Source organism: Felis catus, chromosome E3 (genome assembly GCF_018350175.1).
Source record: "Felis catus isolate Fca126 chromosome E3, F.catus_Fca126_mat1.0, whole genome shotgun sequence".
NCBI classification, from domain to species: Eukaryota; Metazoa; Chordata; class Mammalia; order Carnivora; family Felidae; genus Felis; species Felis catus.
This window is the reverse complement of record NC_058383.1, coordinates 29,001,874-29,020,718: the sequence shown is the minus strand read 5'-3', so window position 1 is coordinate 29,020,718 and position 18,845 is coordinate 29,001,874. Positions and strand designations below refer to the sequence as shown.

Genomic DNA, 18,845 nt, shown 5'->3' with positions numbered 1-18,845 from the left:
TCAGCAGCTCCAATCTCTGGCCTGACTATCGTTCTTCTCTCCCCTTCCACTTTCGCCACCCACACCCCATCCCAAATTCCACCGATTCTACCTTCTAAATGCTTCCAGGTTCCACCTCAACTGCTACTCACTCACTGTTCTGTTCTCGCTCACCGACACCTCTTGGCCAGGTGACTTACTCCACAGCACATAACAGCAACCAGGAGGAGGCTGCTAACGACGCAGATCCAACCAAGCCATCCTAACCTGTCAAATCACACGTACTACCCTTCGTTTTAGGAAAACAGCAACCGTGCCCGAGGCTGAACACAGCAGTATCAGTTAACGGGCATGAGGTTCCGTGCCACACAATCTGAATGCAGACCAAGAACACTTCCCTCAAGACAGATTCACAAAGGGGCGCCTGGGTGGCGCAGTCAGTTAAGCGTCCGACTTCAGCCAGGTCACGATCTTGCGGTCCGTGAGTTCGAGCCCCTGAGTCGGGCTCTGGGCTGATGGCTCAGAGCCTGGAGCCTGTTTCCGATTCTGTGTCTCCCTCTCTCTCTGCCCCTTGCCCGTTCATGCTCTGTCTCTCTCTGTCCCAAAAATAAATAAACGTTGAAAAAAAAAAAAAAGACAGATTCACAAAGGTGAACGGTGGTCAACCACCATGTCAGGCTCCTGTTGGTGGCTACGTCTACACTTTTCACCGTTAAGTTGCTCTCATTCTGTTCTAGGTTTTTCTGCCAGTTCAATTCTGCCGTGATAGGAAACTATTCATTACACTGGAATGTGACACGTGATCTGCAAACACAACGAAAGGACTAAATCAGTACTTAGATGCTGTTTCTCACCCAAACAACGCGACCATGACTCCATTACCTGTTCTTTAGCGTGTTTCTGCTGCTCCCTCCTTTTACGTTCCTCTTCATCTACTTTGCTGATGACGATGTATCGCTCCTTCTGAAAGACATAAGCCAGACGTACAACTTTCTGCAAGCAACCGGACGGCAAGCAATTCAGATACTGCTACCATTTGAAGTTATATGTTTTATCACCACACAGCCTTTCATGGGCTAAATACCCTGAAAGCATTTTGAAACACCGCCGAAAACTGAGTTGATGCATTACAAACCAAGATTCTGCCTCTGCGCCGAAATGACATCCTCCTGCAGTTTATTAACTCAGCCCCACCGACATCAGAAGTATCAGTAGACTATGAGGGGCGCCTGGGTGGCATAGTCAGTTGAGCGTCTGACTCCTGATCTTGGCCCAGGTCATGATCTCGCAGTTCATGGGTTCAGGCCCCGCATCGGGCTCTGCGCTGATGGTGTGGAGCCTGCTTGGGATTCTGTCTCTCCCTCTCTCTGCCCCTCCCCTGCTTGTGCTCTCTCTCTCTCTCTCTCTCTCTCTCTCTCTCAAAATAAATAAATAAACTTAATAAAAAAAAAATTTTTTTTAAAGAAGTGTCAATAGACCGTGAGAATAAGACACTTTCCACAACTAACACTAAGGAGTTACACTGCATGTGAACGTGAATTTCTAAATAGTCAGTTTTAAAATAAAATTTCTAACACAGGCAACAACCTCTTTGACCTTGGCTGAAGCAACTTTTTTTTTTTTTTAGTTTTTTTAATGTTTATTTATTTTTCGAGACGGAGACTGACATAGAGTGTGAGCAGGGGAACAGCAGAGAGAGAGAGAGAGACAGGAAGACACAGAATCAGAAGCAGGCTCCAGGCTCCGAGGTGTCAGCACAGAGCCTGATGCGGGACTCAATCCCATGAACCGTGAGATCATGACCTGAGCTGAAGTCAGACGCCCAACCAACTGAGCCACCCAGGCTCCCTGAAGCAGCTTCTTAATAGACACATCATCAGAGGCCAGGGAAACAAAAGCAAAAATGAACTATTGGGACTTGATCAAAATAAAAAACTTCTGCATGGCGAAAGACACAATCTATAAAACTAAAAGGCAACCAACGGAATGGGAGAAGACATCTGCAAATGACATATGTGATAAAGCGTTAGTATCCAAAATCTATAAAGAATTTATCAAACTCAATACCCAAAAAACAAATAACTCAGTGACGAAATGGGCAGAAGACATGAACAGACACTTCTCCAAAGACATCCAGATGGCTAACAGACACATGAAAAAATGCTCAACCTCACTCATCATCAGGGATACAAATCAAAACCACAGTGAGATACCACCTCACACCTGTCAGAATAGCTAAAATTAACAACACAAAACCCAGGTGTTGGCGCAGAAGTGGAGAAAGGGGAACCCTCTTGCACTGTTAGTGGGAATGCAAACTGGTGCAGCCACTCTGGAGAAGGGTATGGAGTTACTTCTAAAAATAGAACTACCCAACAATCCAGCAATTGCACTATTAGATACCCAAAGGACACAAAAATGCTGATTCGAAGGGGCACCGGCACCCCACTGTTTACAGCAGTGTTATCAACAATAGCCAAACTATGCAAACTATGGAGAGAACCCAAACCCAAATATCCATACCGATGAATGGAGAAAGATGAAGTGGTAGTGTGTATAGGCATGTGTGCACGCGCAAGTGTGTATGTGTGTGTGTGTGTGTGTGTGTGTGTGTGTGTGAATACACACCAACGGACTATTACTTGGCCATCAAAAAGAATGAAATCTTGCCATTTGCAATGACGTGGATGGAGCTAGAGCTTATTATGCTAAGCTGAATAAGTGCATCAGAGAAAGATAAATACCATATGATTTCATTCAGATGTGGAATTTAAGAAACAAAACAGATGAACATAGGGGAAGGGGGGAAAAGTTGGGGGGAGAGAGGGAAGCAAATCACAAGAGACTGAACGAAAGAGAACAAACAGGGTTGATTCTGGGCGGTGGGTGGGGGTTGGGCTAGATGAGGGATGGGGACTGAGGGCACCTGTCATGATGAGCGCTGGGTGTTGTATGTAAGTGATAAATCACTGAATCCTACTCCTGAAACCAATATTGCACTGTATGTTAACTACAATTTAAATTTTTTTTCAATGAAAAATAAAATGTCTGTATCGCATTTGAAACATATCCTGGATTTCCAGGTAACTTGTCAGAAAACTAGTCCCTTCTTTCTCATATATTCTGTTTTGAATCAAGTAAGCACACCACATTCTATGTCAAAGTTTGAGATTTATCTTCAAGCAAGATTTTTTTTTAATTTACTTCATCTCTCATTTGACATCTGACTCAAGAGCAACAACAGAGAGTGGAAAAAAAAAAAAAAAAAGACCAACAACAAAATTCTAAAATTCTAAAATTTTGCTAAAGGAACCCGCCCTCAGCCTCCCATTACCCATCACGGTTCCATCAGCGCACCTTGGGAACACATGCCTGAATGTATTCGCAATGCTCACACTTATGCCCCAGATTCTAGAATTTCATTTCCCGTGCCCACGTAACAGGAAGCCAGTTTTTCATGCAGATCACTACAGCTTTCTGCCATAACAAGAACACATACTAACATACTAACAAAGTAACATGTGCATACTTTCAAGTTTACAAATCATGTTCACATCCCTTGACCTGCTTGATCACCACAAAACAGCTGTGATCAAAACAGGCACAGATCACCATCCCCATGCTCATCTCCAGGGTACAAAGGAGGAAGACGAGGCTTAGAGAAGTGAAGTGACTTGCCCAAGGTCACCCAGCTCACAGGAAGCAGAGCCAGGAGTCAATTCTGACTCTCAGCACGTCATTGTATCATTGTATATGTTTGGCCCTGGACAGTTCTTGGGGTTACCTTTTCAGTTTCTAAAGTCTCAACGTGAATGCCTTTGGGATACCTAAAGAAGAGAGAGACAAGAGGACATCACTAGATGAGCCAATGACAGCTAAAACCCTAGGTGTTTTAAAAAGCAACTTGACAGCTATGTTAAGAAGTTTTATTAAATATAAAATAAATACTACTACAACAAAGACTTTATAGTAAACCTATTCCATAATATTTCAGCTACTGAATGTTTCCCTATGTCTGCTTTAAGAATGCAGGAGTGTAGGGGCGCCTGGGTGGCTCAGCCAGTTGGGTGTCCAACGTGATTTCGATGCAGATCATCATCTCATGGTTGACGTGAGTTCAAGACCCGCGTCAGGCTCTCTGCTGTCAGCACAGAGCCTGCTTTGGATCCTCTGTCTCCCTCTCTCTCTGTCCCTTCCCCACTCATGCTCTTTCTTTCTCTCTCAAAAATAAACATTAAAAAAAATAAAAACTAAAAAAAAAAAAAAAAAAAAAAATGCAGAGTGTATCTGATTTCAAATTAACGTTTTGGGACACAGGCATCTTGCTCCCAAATGCAATAACGTTTACTTCCTAAGTGAAATTGTGAAGGTTGTTTTAAATGGTATGGGGCATACACAGAGGAGGTTTGAGAAGAGTAACTCTACTATAGTCTGGCACCAGCGCGTGCATTAGCCAAGGAGAGGGATCTGGAACCCCCATGGAGTCCACTGAAAGGACAACATGACAGGCCAGGAGCCTAGTCAGAGGACAGTGGCCCTTCTCCAGTTTTGCTCAAAGTAAACTCCAGGCACATACATCACTGGTAGATTCTAATGGAAGAACAAGAGGCCCAAATAAAGTCGAATGCAAACTTCCCCCTGCTCAACAACGATATTCAATTTGGGGTTAGAGGTCTGCTCGAAAATACAGTGAAACAAACGGATACAGCACCGGAGAAATACAGGCACGCAATTTTGGATATTACTTCAGGGGGTTCACAGACTGCCTAAAATGTACCCATGGTCTAACCCCTGCCTGAGAAAGAGCATTCACCTGAGTTATTTCCTAGATCTTAACACCCAATCTTTATCATTTAACCTTCAAAGAACAAAACACTATACATCCGGAACTTAATGAACCTATCAGCAAAGTGACAACTGAAAGGAAATTTAAAAGGTTTAAAAGCATCCGCTACGAAATAACAACAAAGAAAATCAGTGGGTATTCAAGGAACTTAAGAAGTAAGGGGAAGTTCAATACAGCACTGCCCAAGAACATGGTATGGTCAGATCACCAAGAATCTCAGAAGTGAAAAGAGAGCTAAGACATAATACTTAGTTTTCAATCCTGGGTCCCTCACAGAGCTCTCACATAGAATATAAACACTTACTTCCAGCTCAAAGTCTGATAAATTAGTTTTCTTTGGAACCTATAAAAACAAAAGAGAAGGTACTGATTGGGGCTCATTAAAAGAAAATCCTAACTGATCAAGCACTGGTTAGGAAAGACATTTAATTTTTCAAAGCGACTCCACGAGAAGCGACAGGTCTCACACAAACAAAACCCGGCAGGATGTTTGAGTGGCAGGATCTCCTACCATCTGTCCTCATCAGAATGTTCTTTAATATTATTGTATCGCATGGGTCGAAGAGGGAGAAGTTCTTCTCCAACCCCAGTGTTACTGCCTGCGGCTGTACAAGGAGTTTAAACTAGACACACACACTGAAACACTTTTGTGAAGCTAGGCACAAATTATCTGAGCCACTGACTCTTTGAAACACTGATGTTTTCTACTGCAGAGAGAAATTAAAAGGACAGACATAGCCCGACGGCGAATTCTTTTCTTTGAAGCCTTTATGTATTAAGCACCCCTCGAGGCTCAAGTAGCTATGCCACGCTAGAGCATAGCTGGAGCATAACGTAAAGTCAATGATGCAACAAGGGGTTTCTCCCCTCCAGGACAGGACAAACTGTTCACTCAGTGTCACAATATACCAGTGTCCCCAATGTGTTAATGCTAAAGTTAGAGCTTACATCTTGGGAACATACCTATAATAAAAAGGCCGTTTATGAATGTGGGTTTAAAAACCCAAAATAGAGCACATGCCAGAAATCATCCACTCTCCAAAAAAAGAACATGTGAAAATATTTAGGGCAACTTACCCAGTACATGGCTCTAAATCCAAGTTCTTGTTTTCTTCACTTTGTAATAAATCTTCAATTTTCTCTCTGAGGAGTTAAAATGAAAACATCGCCATCAGTACCTTTCAGGAATGAAGCAACCAACCAACAGATTAATCATACTCTGAAGCAATTTAAATATAAGAACCCAGGACAGGGGCGCCTGGGTGGCACAGTCGGTTAAGCGTCCGACTTCAGCCAGGTCACGATCTCGCCGTCCGGGAGTTCGAGCCCCGCGTCAGGCTCTGGGCTGATGGCTCAGAGCCTGGAGCCTGTTTCCGATTCTGTGTCTCTCTCTCTCTCTGCTCCTCCCCCGTTCATGCTCTGTCTCTCTCTGTCCCAAAAATAAATAAACGTTGGGAAAAAAAAATTATTAAAAAAAAAAAAAAAAAAAGAACCCAGGACAATGTAACTCTACCCAATCAGGTTATAAGTTGTAAGTTATACTTAGAGTTATACCTGGTTACCCTTAAAGAAAAATACTTTATTTGGACGTATTCTTTTCGTTGTCGTTATTCATGAGTTTGTGACAACTTCTCAAGGATTCATTGATACAAGGAACTTAAATTTTTACTTTTCTAGGGGAGGAGGGTGGAGGGTTGAGCAAAACGGGTCAAGGGGAGAGGGAGATACAGACCTCCACTTATGGAATGAGTAAGTCGCAGCAATAAAAAGAGAACAAAAAGAATACCATCAATGATGGTATAACAGTGATATAATGGGACAGATGGTAGCTACACTCGGGGCGAACACAGCATAATATATAAACCCGTCAAATCACTACCTTGTACACCTGAAACTAATGTAACAACATGTCAACTATACTCCAATAAAATCAAGTGATTAATTTTTACTTTCCTCGTAAGGCAGTTATACTGAAAACCCAGTGAAACCAGACACTCCTCCAATGGCACGCGTACTTGTCAGAAACTTCATTCAAAGAAACAAAACGAGGGGCTCCGGATGGCTCAGTCAGTTAAGGATCCGACTCTTGATTTTGGCTCAGGTCACAATCTCACCGTTTGCTATTGGCCCACAGGCTGTCTGGGATTCTTTCTCCCTCTCTCTCTGCCCCTTCCCTAACCAGGTTCTCTGTCTCAAAATAAATAAATAAACTTATTTTTTAATTTTAAAAAATGTGGATATGTTGTAAATATCTGGATAGGCCTGTTTCATTCCTCTGCCTTCGGGGAAACTGGACAGTGCCTATCAGGCCCTTGATCCATGCCTACTCGACCCAACTGGGAGGTCTGCCCACTTACTGAGATAGTCTCTTGCCGGGTGACACGCTACAAGTCTAAGTACAGCACACAGAATTCTATTTTACAATGTGCTGTGATTGCACAAATTCAGACATGACCCAGTGGAATCCTGCCCTTCACGATATCACACCCGTGTGTGCAGTGTTCGTGCAGCAGAAGCCTGAGATACAGACGTCAGTCCTGCCCCAACATATCTGCGTGACGTGTTCTTCTAGTCCGGGAACTTACACCACTTGGTCAATAAACTTCTTCTGATCCTCAGGAATCGTCACAGGACATTTTGACGCGTTGGGAGATACGTAAGACAGAGTTCCTGCACCATTGGACTGTAGGCGTTTTTCATCATACTGCTCCCTTAACTGTCTTTCTTCTTCCTGATTTAAATAGGGAATTCCTAAGTGTAATTTGAAAAAGAATGCATTAGCAGAGGTAACTAAACATAAAAATTTCAACATAAAAAGTTGGGTTGTTTTTTTTTTTTTAGCAAACCAGTGAATCTAAAATGCTCAGGCAAGACTTACCATATTTAACTATATCCCAAAAAAATCAACAGAAAAGACAAATGATTTTGAAATACACTGGTCTTTGCTTCTGCACCATGCATTCTTCTTTCAACAAATGTTTCTTTGGCACTTACACCGGGCCAGGTACTGCAGTGGGCCCAAGGGATCTAACAGGGAACAAAGCAGACACCTTCTGCTCCATAGTGAAGGGAAGGACTTTCGACAGGAGGATCAGAGAAGGCCACTGAGAGCGAAGACCGAAAGGGTGAGAAGGAGTCAGGCCAGCAAGGAGCCAGGAGAAGAGTATTTCAGGCTGGGGAAAAACAATCAACGCCCAAAGGATCGAATGGTGTGGACAACTCCAGAAACAGCAAGGAAGCTGGCGTGACCGGAACACAGGGAACAGGAGAATGGCACAATGTCAGCATGGAGACGGTGGTGTGAGACTGCGCAGGCCTTTACAGGTCGTGACATGAGTTTGTTTTATTCAGGGGCATTGGGGGCGCCTGGGTGGCTCAGTCAGTTAAGTGTCGGACTTTGGCTCAGGTTATGATCTCACAGTTTTGTGAGTTCGAGCCCCGCACAGGGCTCTGTGCTGACAGCTCAGAGCCTGGAGCCTGCTTTGGACTCTGTCTCAGTCTCTCTTTCTCCTCCCCTGTTCACTCTCTTTCTCTCTCAAAAATAAATAAACATTAAAAAAAATTAAAGGGGCGCCTGGGTGGCTCAGTCTGTTGAGCGTCCGACTTCGGCTCGAGTCATGACCTCGCAGTTGGTGAGTCTGAGCCCTGCATCAGGCTCTGTGCTATCAGCTCAGAACCTGGAGCCTGCTTTGGATTCTGTGTCTCCCTCTCTCTCTCTCTGCCCCTCTCCCGCTCACACTCGGTCTCTCTCTGTCTCTCAAAAATAAATTAAAATGATTAAAAAAAAATTTTTTTTTTTATTTTTTAAATTGAAAAAAAAGAACTTGTTTTATTTGAAGAGCAACAGAATGCCATTAGAAGGTTTTAAGCAAGACAATTACATTATCTGTTTGTTTTTTAAAGAGATCATTTCGACTCCCATGAAGACTGAAGTAGGGAAGCCAGTTAAAAGCAATTATCCAGGCAAGAGATAACTGCTTACATCAGAGGTCAGCAACCTTTCTCTTAAAGCGTAAAGTATATGTTTTAGGCTTGTGGGCCACATGGGGAATCTCTGTTGGAACCAATCAACTCTGCTCTTGTAACATGAAAATGGCCACACATGACAGGTAAATGAATGGGCATAGTTTTATTTACAATAGGACTTTATTTGCAAAATGGGCTGTGGGTCTTGGTTTGTGACCCAGCTTAGACTAGAGACAGAGAAAATGAATACAGAGATAGGAGAGATATAACCTACTGATATACTGGAAGGGAGGGACAAAGGGAAGAGGAGAATCGAACGCTACCTAGTTGTTAGGTGTAAGAAGCTGGGAAGACGGCAGGTGTACTTATAGAGGTAGGGAACCCTGGGCAAAGAATAGCTTTGGGGCCCAAGACATGAAAATCAAAACCTACCATCTGAATACATAAATCAGCTAAGGGTGTCTATGAATTAAGGGCTGTGGATATAAGCCTAATGCTCAGGAGAAAGGTAATGAGATATAAATTTAGGTATCATCAGAATACGGGTGGCATTAAAAGCCACGGGACAGTAATGAACTTTTTTGATGATAGAATTAGAAAAATCACCATTTATCAGTAATACTAATCATTCCATGCAAGAATCATCGGTGAATGCTAAAACTAATTGGCGGAAAAGGCGATCAACATTAATAACACCATCAGTTGCACGACGTTAATGTACTTACTAGCACTGAACTGAATACTTAAAAATGGTTAAGATGGTAAATCCTATGCGCATTTTTCCACAATTAAAAAAAAAAGGTAACACCACCAGTGATGAGACTGAGTACTTGAGAAGGACAAGAGGTAGTGCTGTCACAGAAAGAAAGGCTGGAGGTGCGTTCAGTTACTGGTGATGAGACCCATGGTGCTCCCAAGGGCAGAGATGGCTAAGGGGAGCTGGAAGCAAAGACCGCTGAGCAACTGGTCGAGAAACAGACAGGACAGGGCATTTGCTGGTCATCCCCGTGGGTGGTGATGTCGCCCATAATGAGGAGAGAGTTAGGAGTGGAGAGAAGACAGAAAGCCGAAGCCAAGGCTGTCGTGAATGCCACACCCATGAAATCAGCAAAAAGAGGGGCCGTAGAGCCCGTGACACATCCCGTGGCTCCTGGGAAGAGGGAATCCATGTGGCTGTCACATGGCATGGTAGAACAAGGACACCCACCGACGCCTGCCTGGAGAGAGAGAGAGAGAGAGAGAGAGAGAGAGAGAGAGAGAGATAAAACCACCTATGCTCCAGAGGGTGCAGGGGAAGTGAAGCAAGAGTCACCTGATTCCCTTTCACACAAGGAAGTCAAAGGCACTTCTGAGAAGACGGCCAGAAGTAAAGGGTCTGGATTTGCAGAGCCCGAGTGCAAAAAACTGGTAAGGAAGAGAAGGGATGGTCGAGAACAGATTGAAAGAGTATCAGCCACAGTGTGGGGCTAAGAGTCTGGCAATGACAGATGTCCTGGGAGTCCCGATTCAGTTGTGACGAAAATACTCCGAGGTCTGACTATAAAACAAGGAGAATGAGGCACACACTCCAACTTGGCTGTTTCTCTCCTTTTATGAAAATAAAACCATCAGGCTGGAAATTATACATCCACAGGAGACTGGTTAAAGCAGTTCCTTCAACAGATTTTTGCACTTATTCCAATAGAGCGCTCTAACTACATTTGGAACTTGTATTTGATAACAGCTTTCAGAGTCAAGTTTGAGCCAAAGGGAAAAAAATTTTTAGAATACCCAAACTGTGCTGCCCAGCTGGTTCACTCACTGCATTAAGCGTTTTGGGCTCCACAATCTTTTTTTTTTTTTTTTTTTTTTCAAAAAGTCAAAAACATTGGGGTGTCTGGGTGGTTCAGTCAGTTAAGCATCCAACATTGGCTCAGGTCATGATCTCCTGGTTTATGAGTTCGAGCCCCAAGTTGGGCTCTGTGCTGACAAGTCAGAGCCTGAAGCCTGCTTCAAGTATGTGTCTCCCTCTCTTTCTGCTCCTCCCCCGCTCATGCTCTCTCTCTCTCTGTCAAAATTAAATACACATTTTAAAAAATCGATAAAAGTTAAGGGGCACCTAGGTGGCTAAATCAGTTAAGCATCCGACTGCGGCTCAGGTCATGATCTCACTGTTGGTGAGTTCAAGCCCCGCCTTGGGCTCTCTGCTGTCAGTGCAGAGCCCGCTTCGGATCCCCTGTCCCCTCTCTCTGCCCTTGCCCCACTCATGCTCACTCTCTCTGTCTCAAAAATAAACAAAAAAAAAAGTGAAGGTGCAGCACCACTGAGTCAACTAAAAAACACTATGGTGTGGGTTCTGAAGGGCTCACAAGGAGATCCTGGTGAGGGGAAGAGAAGTTTCTGAATATGTGTTCCAACACTTGTATTACAAAAAATCTCCCTCCTTAACTCACTCAATAATTGGGCGTTCACTATGGAAAAAAATACAATTTATGAGATTAGGTAAAAGTAGTCACTGACCTTACAGCAGCAGGTGCTGAAAACCGCTAGGAAAACCAGAGGCTTTCCTAAACACTTTTCAGGAACAAAAGGAAGGGAAAAACTCCGGTAGGGACTTTCACGGCCAATATTCACTCATCGAGTATTAGGGTCACCTCCCTGACACAGAAGACGACTTGGGCTATGCCCTGGGGACATGAAATGTATAAGACGCAGTCCCTTTCCTAAGCACGTTTGCCCATCTGTCACACGACCGGTGAGCTGTCATGACTGCGCCGTGTGTGAGGAACTAAGCAACTCTCTCCGAATAATAAACAAGCATCACTTGGAACGGGAGTTTTTCATTACAGCATTTACTAGAATGCAGGTCCTTTCTTAAGTCCTCTAACACCTGTCTCACTGGAAGAAAATGGGGGAAACTGTGCTCTCCACAGTGGGTCTGTTAGGCCACTTGAGTCACAACACCAGCAGGAAAATAAATTCTACTCAATCAAATCGGGAATCGGGTGCTGGGGTGTCTCGGTTGCTGGGGCGTCTGACTTGGGCTCAGGTAATGATCTCGTGGTTCATGGGTTCAAGCCCTACATCGGGCTCCAGGCTGCCAGGGCAGAGCCTGCTTGGGATTCTCTCTCTCCCTGTCTGTCTCTCCCCTGCTCACTCTCTCTGTCTCTCAAAAAAAATAAACAGGGGCACCTGAGTGGCTCAGTCAGTTAAGAATCCAACTTTGGCTCAGGTCATGATCTCACGGTTCGTGAGTTCGAGCCCCACGTCGGGCTCTGTGCTGACAGCTCAGAGCCCGGAGCCTGCTTCCGATTCTGTGCTTCCCTCTGTCTCTGCCTCCGCCCCACACTTGCACTTGGTCTCTCTCTCTCTCTCTCTCAAAAATAAACTTAAAAAAATAATAATAAACTAAAAAAAATTTTTTTTTAAATAAAATTAAATGAGGAGTTGGCATGGCCTCGTTAGGGCAAAACGAAGTACTGTCTACTCTCCCCGTTCGTGGCTGACGAGGCTAAAGGTTTTCAAAGGCATGATAAAAGAGTTGTCTACAACTCTAAGGCTGCACATGGTGTGGCAGGACCCTGAGATTCTGTCTCAGACAGCAGGCACAGAAAGATCGTTCTCAATCAAACTCAAATTTACGAGCGCTAAGGAGAGGTCAGAAGTAATCTTACCATTGCGAAAAACTTTATTAAAATCAAATCCTTGGCTTGCTAGAAAGTCAATGCTTGAGCTCTGAAACAAGAGTGAACAGAACATACATTTTGGTGATGCTGGTGGCAGATACGTGAACAGACACAGAGAGATAACTCAGACAAGTAAACAAAGGCAGCCAGGCAATGAAGGAGCAGGTCAAAGGTCAGAAAATTAAGATTTCTACTCCAAGGCTGCCATATAATCCATTCACTTAAACTAGGTGGGCTGTTCTCCTTTATGGCTTACAAACAGTATCCTTTGTTTCACAATATTTAAGAAAAATACACTGGGTAAACATCACAGCCTTCCAAGAAGCAGAAAACTCCTGATCGCTGTACTGAGTAGGAAACTATAAAAAGAAAAAAAATGTATTGATATTATCTGACCCCTCCCCCCCCACTCAGTTCAAGTTTAAAGTAGCTCACATGTAGAAATCCTAACACATCAATATCCACCTCAAGGTAGATTCTAATAACTTATTCTTCACACTTGAGATTAAAACAGAGAAAAGTTCTTGGTAACAAGACTTATTAAACCAACACATCTCAAATATGCAGTGAGCAACAATACAGAAGTAAACTTCAGTGAAAATATTAAATAGATATTACCACACATGGTACACAAGAATGGCAAACACCACAAATCTCTGGACTCGATCTAACAGAAGAGCCACAAAAAGGACCACAGCTACTCTAATATCTCATCAGAACATGAGAGGGCGACACGCCTGGGCCATTTTAATCTGGTTCCTCACAGAACTACCTTTCCTGACCTGTACTGTGACAGGACACCATCAGGCCAGATGAGGGACGCTGTGTCTGCCCCATTACATTCGTGACGGTGTTCACGCTAAGCTACAGCTGAAGACAAGGGTTTCTACATGCGTGATTTCCATACGATAATGAAAGGCGCACGTCCTGAGGTCTCTAGCCTGAGCAAAGCTCTACTTCCGAGCCCTGGTTTGTGCTGATCCTGTGGACCACAGGAGCGACTGTGTGTTTCCCCTATCTTAGCTGCTAGGAAGCGCAGAGACTTTCTTTAGCACAGATTTCTGTGTTCTATTCATATTGTAGGAATCCTGTCTTCATTTTTTATTTCTTCCAATTTTTCCTTGACTCATTTTGTAAGCCTTATGCTAAGAAGTAAACACTATATTTATCTTTATCAACAACAGATTCTTCTTAAAAAGTGATGAGATGTAAATGGCAATCTTAACCCCCTACCATACACACACACATACATAAATGTGCACACACACATACACAAACACACACACACACACACGCGCGCGCACACACACACACTTGGGTACATGCACGTTATTTTCACCATCTCCAGCTTCTCTGTGATTTAGAACAAGCAACTTTTCCCTCCACATCTTCCCTTTTTATCTTGTTCTGAACCAAGATCCAATGTCTTCTGGCTTGGGCCACAGCCTCTTTTCTGTCTACCATGCCTCAATATTTGCAGTTCTGCCCACAAAACATTCCCCCACTGACAGAGGCGCTGAAAGATGGATTACGGAAAGGCATTTCTGTCCTCCTTTCACTAGACTCCAAAACACCCTAACCTCCTTTCCTTTAAATATCCAGTCAGGGGCGCCTGGGTGGCTCAGTCACTGAACATCCGACTCTTGATGTCAGCTCAGGTCATGATCCCCTTGTTGTTGGGATCTCTCCTGAATGGGGCTCCGTGATGTGAGCACAGCCTACTTGGGATTCCTTCTCTCTCCCTCTCTCTCTCTCTGCCCCTCCCCCGTTCCCACATGGTACGAATGCTCACTCCCTCTCTCACAATAAGTAAGTAAACTTTAAAAAATAAATAAATAAAATAAATATCCAGTTAAAACTGCATCTCTTTTCGGGGCGCCTGGGTGGCGTAGTCGGTTAGGCGTCCGACTTCAGCCAGGTCACGATCTTGCGGTCCATGAGTTCGAGCCCCGCGTCGGGCTCTGGGCTGATGGCTCAGAGCCTGGAGCCTGTTTCTGATTCTGTGTCTCCCTCTCTCTCTGCCCCTCCCCCGTTCATGCTCTGTCTCTCTCTGTCCCAAAAATAAATAAACGTTGAAAAAAAAAAATTAAAAAAAAAAAAAAAAATTTTAAGAAAACTGCATCTCTTTTCCAGGGCACCTGGGTGGTTCAGTTGGTTAAGCACCCAACTTCTGCTCGGTCATGATCTCACAGTTTATGAGTTCGAGCCCTGCGTTGGGCTCTGTGTTGACAGCTTGGAGTCTGGAGCCTGCTTCAGATTCTGTGTCTCCCTCTCTCTCTGCCCCTCCCCTACTTGCGCTCTGTCTCTGTCTCTCAAAAATAAATAAATGTAAAACAAAAATTTCACCTATCCCTTTTTGAAGCTCTGTATTTTCCACTCAAATGCCACCTTTCAGGTTACACAAGAGAAATGTACTTAATGCCACTGAACTTAGAATTACTTAAAATGGTGAATTTTATGTTACATATTTCTTACCATAATTAAAAAAAAAAAATCCATTGAACCTACACAATATATTTGTGCTTAGTATCCACTAATTTTGATTTATCCTAAATGTATCATTTTCAGGATTCAAAAAATAAGCACAGTTATTTGGGATGACAATCTCAAGCCTCCATCAAAATTTTCAGTGCATATGCCTTATGATTCAGCAATTTCCCTTCTAAGAAATCTATCCTATAAAAATGTTCTTACATACAGGAGGCACCTGGCTGGCTCAGTCAGTGGAGCACGCGTGTGACTCCTGATCTCGGGGTCATGAGTTTGAGCCCCTCATTAGATGTAGAGCTTACTTAAAAAAGGGGGGGGGGGACCTGAGTGGCTCAGTCTGTTAAGCGTCCGACTTCGGCTAAGGTCATGATCTTGCAGTTCGTGGGTTCGTGTCCCACGTCTGGCTCTGTGTTGACAGCTCAGAGCCTGGAGCCTCCTTCAGATTCTGTGTCTCCCTCTCTCTCTGCCTCTCCCCTGCTCGTGCTCTCTGTTTCAAAAATAAATAAACATTAAAAAAAATTTTTTTTAATTCCTACATATACGCAAAGATACACTGCACATGAATATTGATTCTAACACTATTTAAAATAGAGAACCTTTGGAAACTTTTAAATTCAAATTAAATAAATTACCCACATCCACGCTGTGAAATACGTACAAACTGTGTTGAGTGGAAAATGCAAGTTATTTAAAGTATGAGTATCAGAATTCTGTGTATATTAAAGAAAAGAACTAAAGTTACACACATGTGTGTAGACACACAGATACAGATGGTCCCTGACTTAACAATGGTTCAACTCAGGATTTTTCCACCTCACAGTGGTGCATTCAGTAGAAACTATACTTCGAGTTTTGAATTTGGACCTTTTCCAGACTAGTGATACACAGTACAAGACTCTCTCACGATGCTGGACAGCGGCACCAGCCGCAGCTCTCGGTCAGCCATGCAAACACCAGCACTTACAACCATTCTGTGTTTCACTTTCTTTTTTTAATGTTTATTTATTTTTATTTTGAGAGAAGAGACAGAGTACAAGCAGGGAAGGGGCAGTGGGAGAGGGAGAGAGAATCTGCACTGTTAGTGCAGAACCCGATACGGGGCTCAATCTCACAAAACCATGAGATCATGGGGGTCGGTAAAGCATCTGACGTCGGCTCAGGTCATGATCTCGCAGTTTGTGGGTTCGAGCCCTGCGTCGGGCTCTGTGCAGACAGCTCAGAGCCTGGAGCCTGCTTCGGATTCTGTGTCTCCCTCTCTCTCTGCCCTTCCCCTGCTTGCTCTCTGTCTCTCTCCCCCTCTCTCAAAAATAAATAAATATAATTTTTTTTTTAAAAAAAAATCACTCTTGGAAAGCTCTTATCACTGTTAAAGCAGATAGAGTTTGGAAACAAAGCAACTGAAGGTGCTCCTTGCAAAATAAGCGTCTGTACGCACAGTGAGATGCTCACACACTGGGCAGGATATGGAAGAGCGGGCAGACTGAGAACCACACACACTCCCAGGGAAGGTACCCATCCTGTGGGATGGCAGGTATTTACATTATTTCAAAAATTTTTTGAGTACAGCTGATATATAATATCACGCTAGTTTCAGGTGTACAACATAGTGATTCACTATCTCTGTATGTATGTCATGCTGTGCTCACAAGGGTAGCTACCACGTGTCACCCTCCAAAAGTATTACAACATCACTGACTGTGTTCCCTATGCTGTACCTTTTGTTGCCATGACTTGCTCATTCCATGACCAGAAGCCTGTACCTTCCACTCCCTTCACCCACTTTGCCCATCCACCTACCTCCTTCCCCTCTGGCAACCATCTATATTTAGGCATTCACATTGTTTTCATCTCTTTCTCTCCATTTTTCTAGCTGAACATCAAATGTTGAATTCACTGACAATAATACGTAAACGACTGTGACATATGAAAATACTCCTCCTGACTCTAGGGTAAGAAACGAGTTTCTTTTTTTAATACTCTCTTCCACGTGCCACCTCCTTCCCCATCTCACTCTTTTCTAGCTTTTACATACATGTATACATACACAGAACTTCTTCCACTTACGATGGTGCATGCCCCAATAAACCGACTCTAAGTCGAAAATAGTGTTAAGTTGAAACTGCTTTCAGTATACCTGACCCACTGAACATCGCAGCTTAGCCTAGCCTATCTTACGCGTGCTCAGAACACTTACATTAGCTTGCTATTGGGCAAAATCATCTAACACAAAGCATTTTATAATATGGCATTAAGTATGTAATGTAATTTATTGAATACCATATTGAAAGTGAAACATGGGGGCGCCTGGGTGTCTCAATGAATTGAACGTCTGACTCTTGATTTTGGCTCGCAGGTCATGATCTCATATTTTGTTTTGTTTTTAATTTTTAAATTTTTTTAGTGTTTTATTTATTTTTGAGAGAGAGAGAAAGAGAGAGAGAGAGAGAGAGCAGGGAAGGGGCAGAAAGAGAGGGAGACCCAGAATCCAAAGCAGGCTCCAGGCTCTGAGCTGTCAGTGCAGAGCCTGATGCTAGGCTCGAACTCGTGAACCCAGGTGCCCTCCAAGAGTGGTTTTTGACCAGACACAATTTTCACCCTGCTCTGTGAGTCAAGAAGCTAACTTCCTTGTAAGATGCAAGTGCTGCAGTCTTAGAATTTTAAACAAAACAGGGGCTCCTATGTGCCTCGGTCGGTTAAGCATCCAACTTTAGCTCAGGTCATGATCTTGCAGTTCGTGAGTTCAAGTCCTGTGTCGGGCTCTGTGCTCACAGCTCAGAGCCTGGAGCCTGCTTCCCATTCTGTGTGTGTGTCTCTCTCTCTGCCCCTCCCCTGCTCACTCTCTCTCTCTCTCAAAAAATAAACATTAAAAAAAAATTCTTTCAAAGAATTTTAAACAAAACAGAAACCACCCTAGATTGAGAACCAAAAATAAGAAAATTCAAAAATATTATTGTTCACTTAAAAATTTTTTTAATGTTTGTTTATTTTTGAGAGAGAGAGAAAGAGAGAGAGAGAGAGAGAGAGAATGAGCAGGGGAGGGGCAGAGAGAGAGAGGGAGACACAGAATCTGAAACAGGCTCCAGGCTCCAAGCTGTGAGCACAGAGCCCCACACAGGGCTCGAACCCACGAACCATGAGAGCATGACTTGAGCCGAAGTCGGACACTTAACTGGCTGAGCCACCCAGACGCCCCAAAAATACTATCATTCACTCCAGCCAAACAATTCACAAGTTCATACTGAGTGTAAATCTTTTCTCTGCCTTTGCGTTTTCAGACTAAAACACTGTTAACACGCTTATCCCATTGTCCATTTTAGACAGGGGTCTCTAGCCTGTTCAAACCTATCGTATTTTTTTTAGGGAGTGGCTAGCAACTAGATTGCATTAAATATTCCAGGTGTAGCCACAGAATAGCTTTGTACAACAGGTAGATTCTTCTGATCCACTTCTAGTGGATCTCCTAGAATAACTGTACTTGTGGTGGCATTTTAGAACAAAGCATCATCCAAAGGTGTCTCATGGCCAATGTCCACTTTTGCCTGACTGACTCCCGGCTAAAGCCATAGAACCCACTTACATTTCTGTCTTCTCCTGGTACCACTGGAAAACTTGAGAATCTATAAATACTGTCTCATTAGTATCCCCTACTAAGGGAATTGTTAAGTAGTTATCAACCAGTTGCTGAATAAAGGCCTACTTGGTAATTTGAGAAGCCAGGTTACAAGACCAAAACTGCCTTCACCTTTTCTCTTCAGCCCCAGACATATGAATAACTCATTATTTCACTTGTTTCTCTCTTGCCATATTACACAAAGAATCTGGTATGGCTCAGTCACTCAGAAGCCTACCCCCCAGGCTTTCCCAGCTGTGTTCCTACTTATGTGGAGAAGAAGGGAAGG

At 43.5% G+C, this 18,845-nt stretch overlaps 1 protein-coding gene across 4 annotated transcripts in view; it reads right to left on the bottom strand.

The window, feature by feature from the left end:
* Positions 1-18,845, bottom strand: part of PARN (poly(A)-specific ribonuclease) — a 167,224-nt gene that overhangs the window by 144,630 nt on the left and 3,749 nt on the right. For all 4 annotated transcript variants that reach the window (XM_023247037.2, XM_023247036.2, XM_023247035.2 and 1 more), the window contains exons 6-11: positions 12,445-12,505; positions 7,411-7,576; positions 5,903-5,968; positions 5,130-5,168; positions 3,764-3,806; positions 862-942 (exon numbers count right to left, since the gene is read on the bottom strand). In XM_023247037.2, the coding sequence (XP_023102805.1) occupies positions 862-942; positions 3,764-3,806; positions 5,130-5,168; positions 5,903-5,968; positions 7,411-7,576; positions 12,445-12,505 (456 nt within the window). The remainder of the gene's footprint in view (positions 1-861; positions 943-3,763; positions 3,807-5,129; positions 5,169-5,902; positions 5,969-7,410; positions 7,577-12,444; positions 12,506-18,845) is intronic.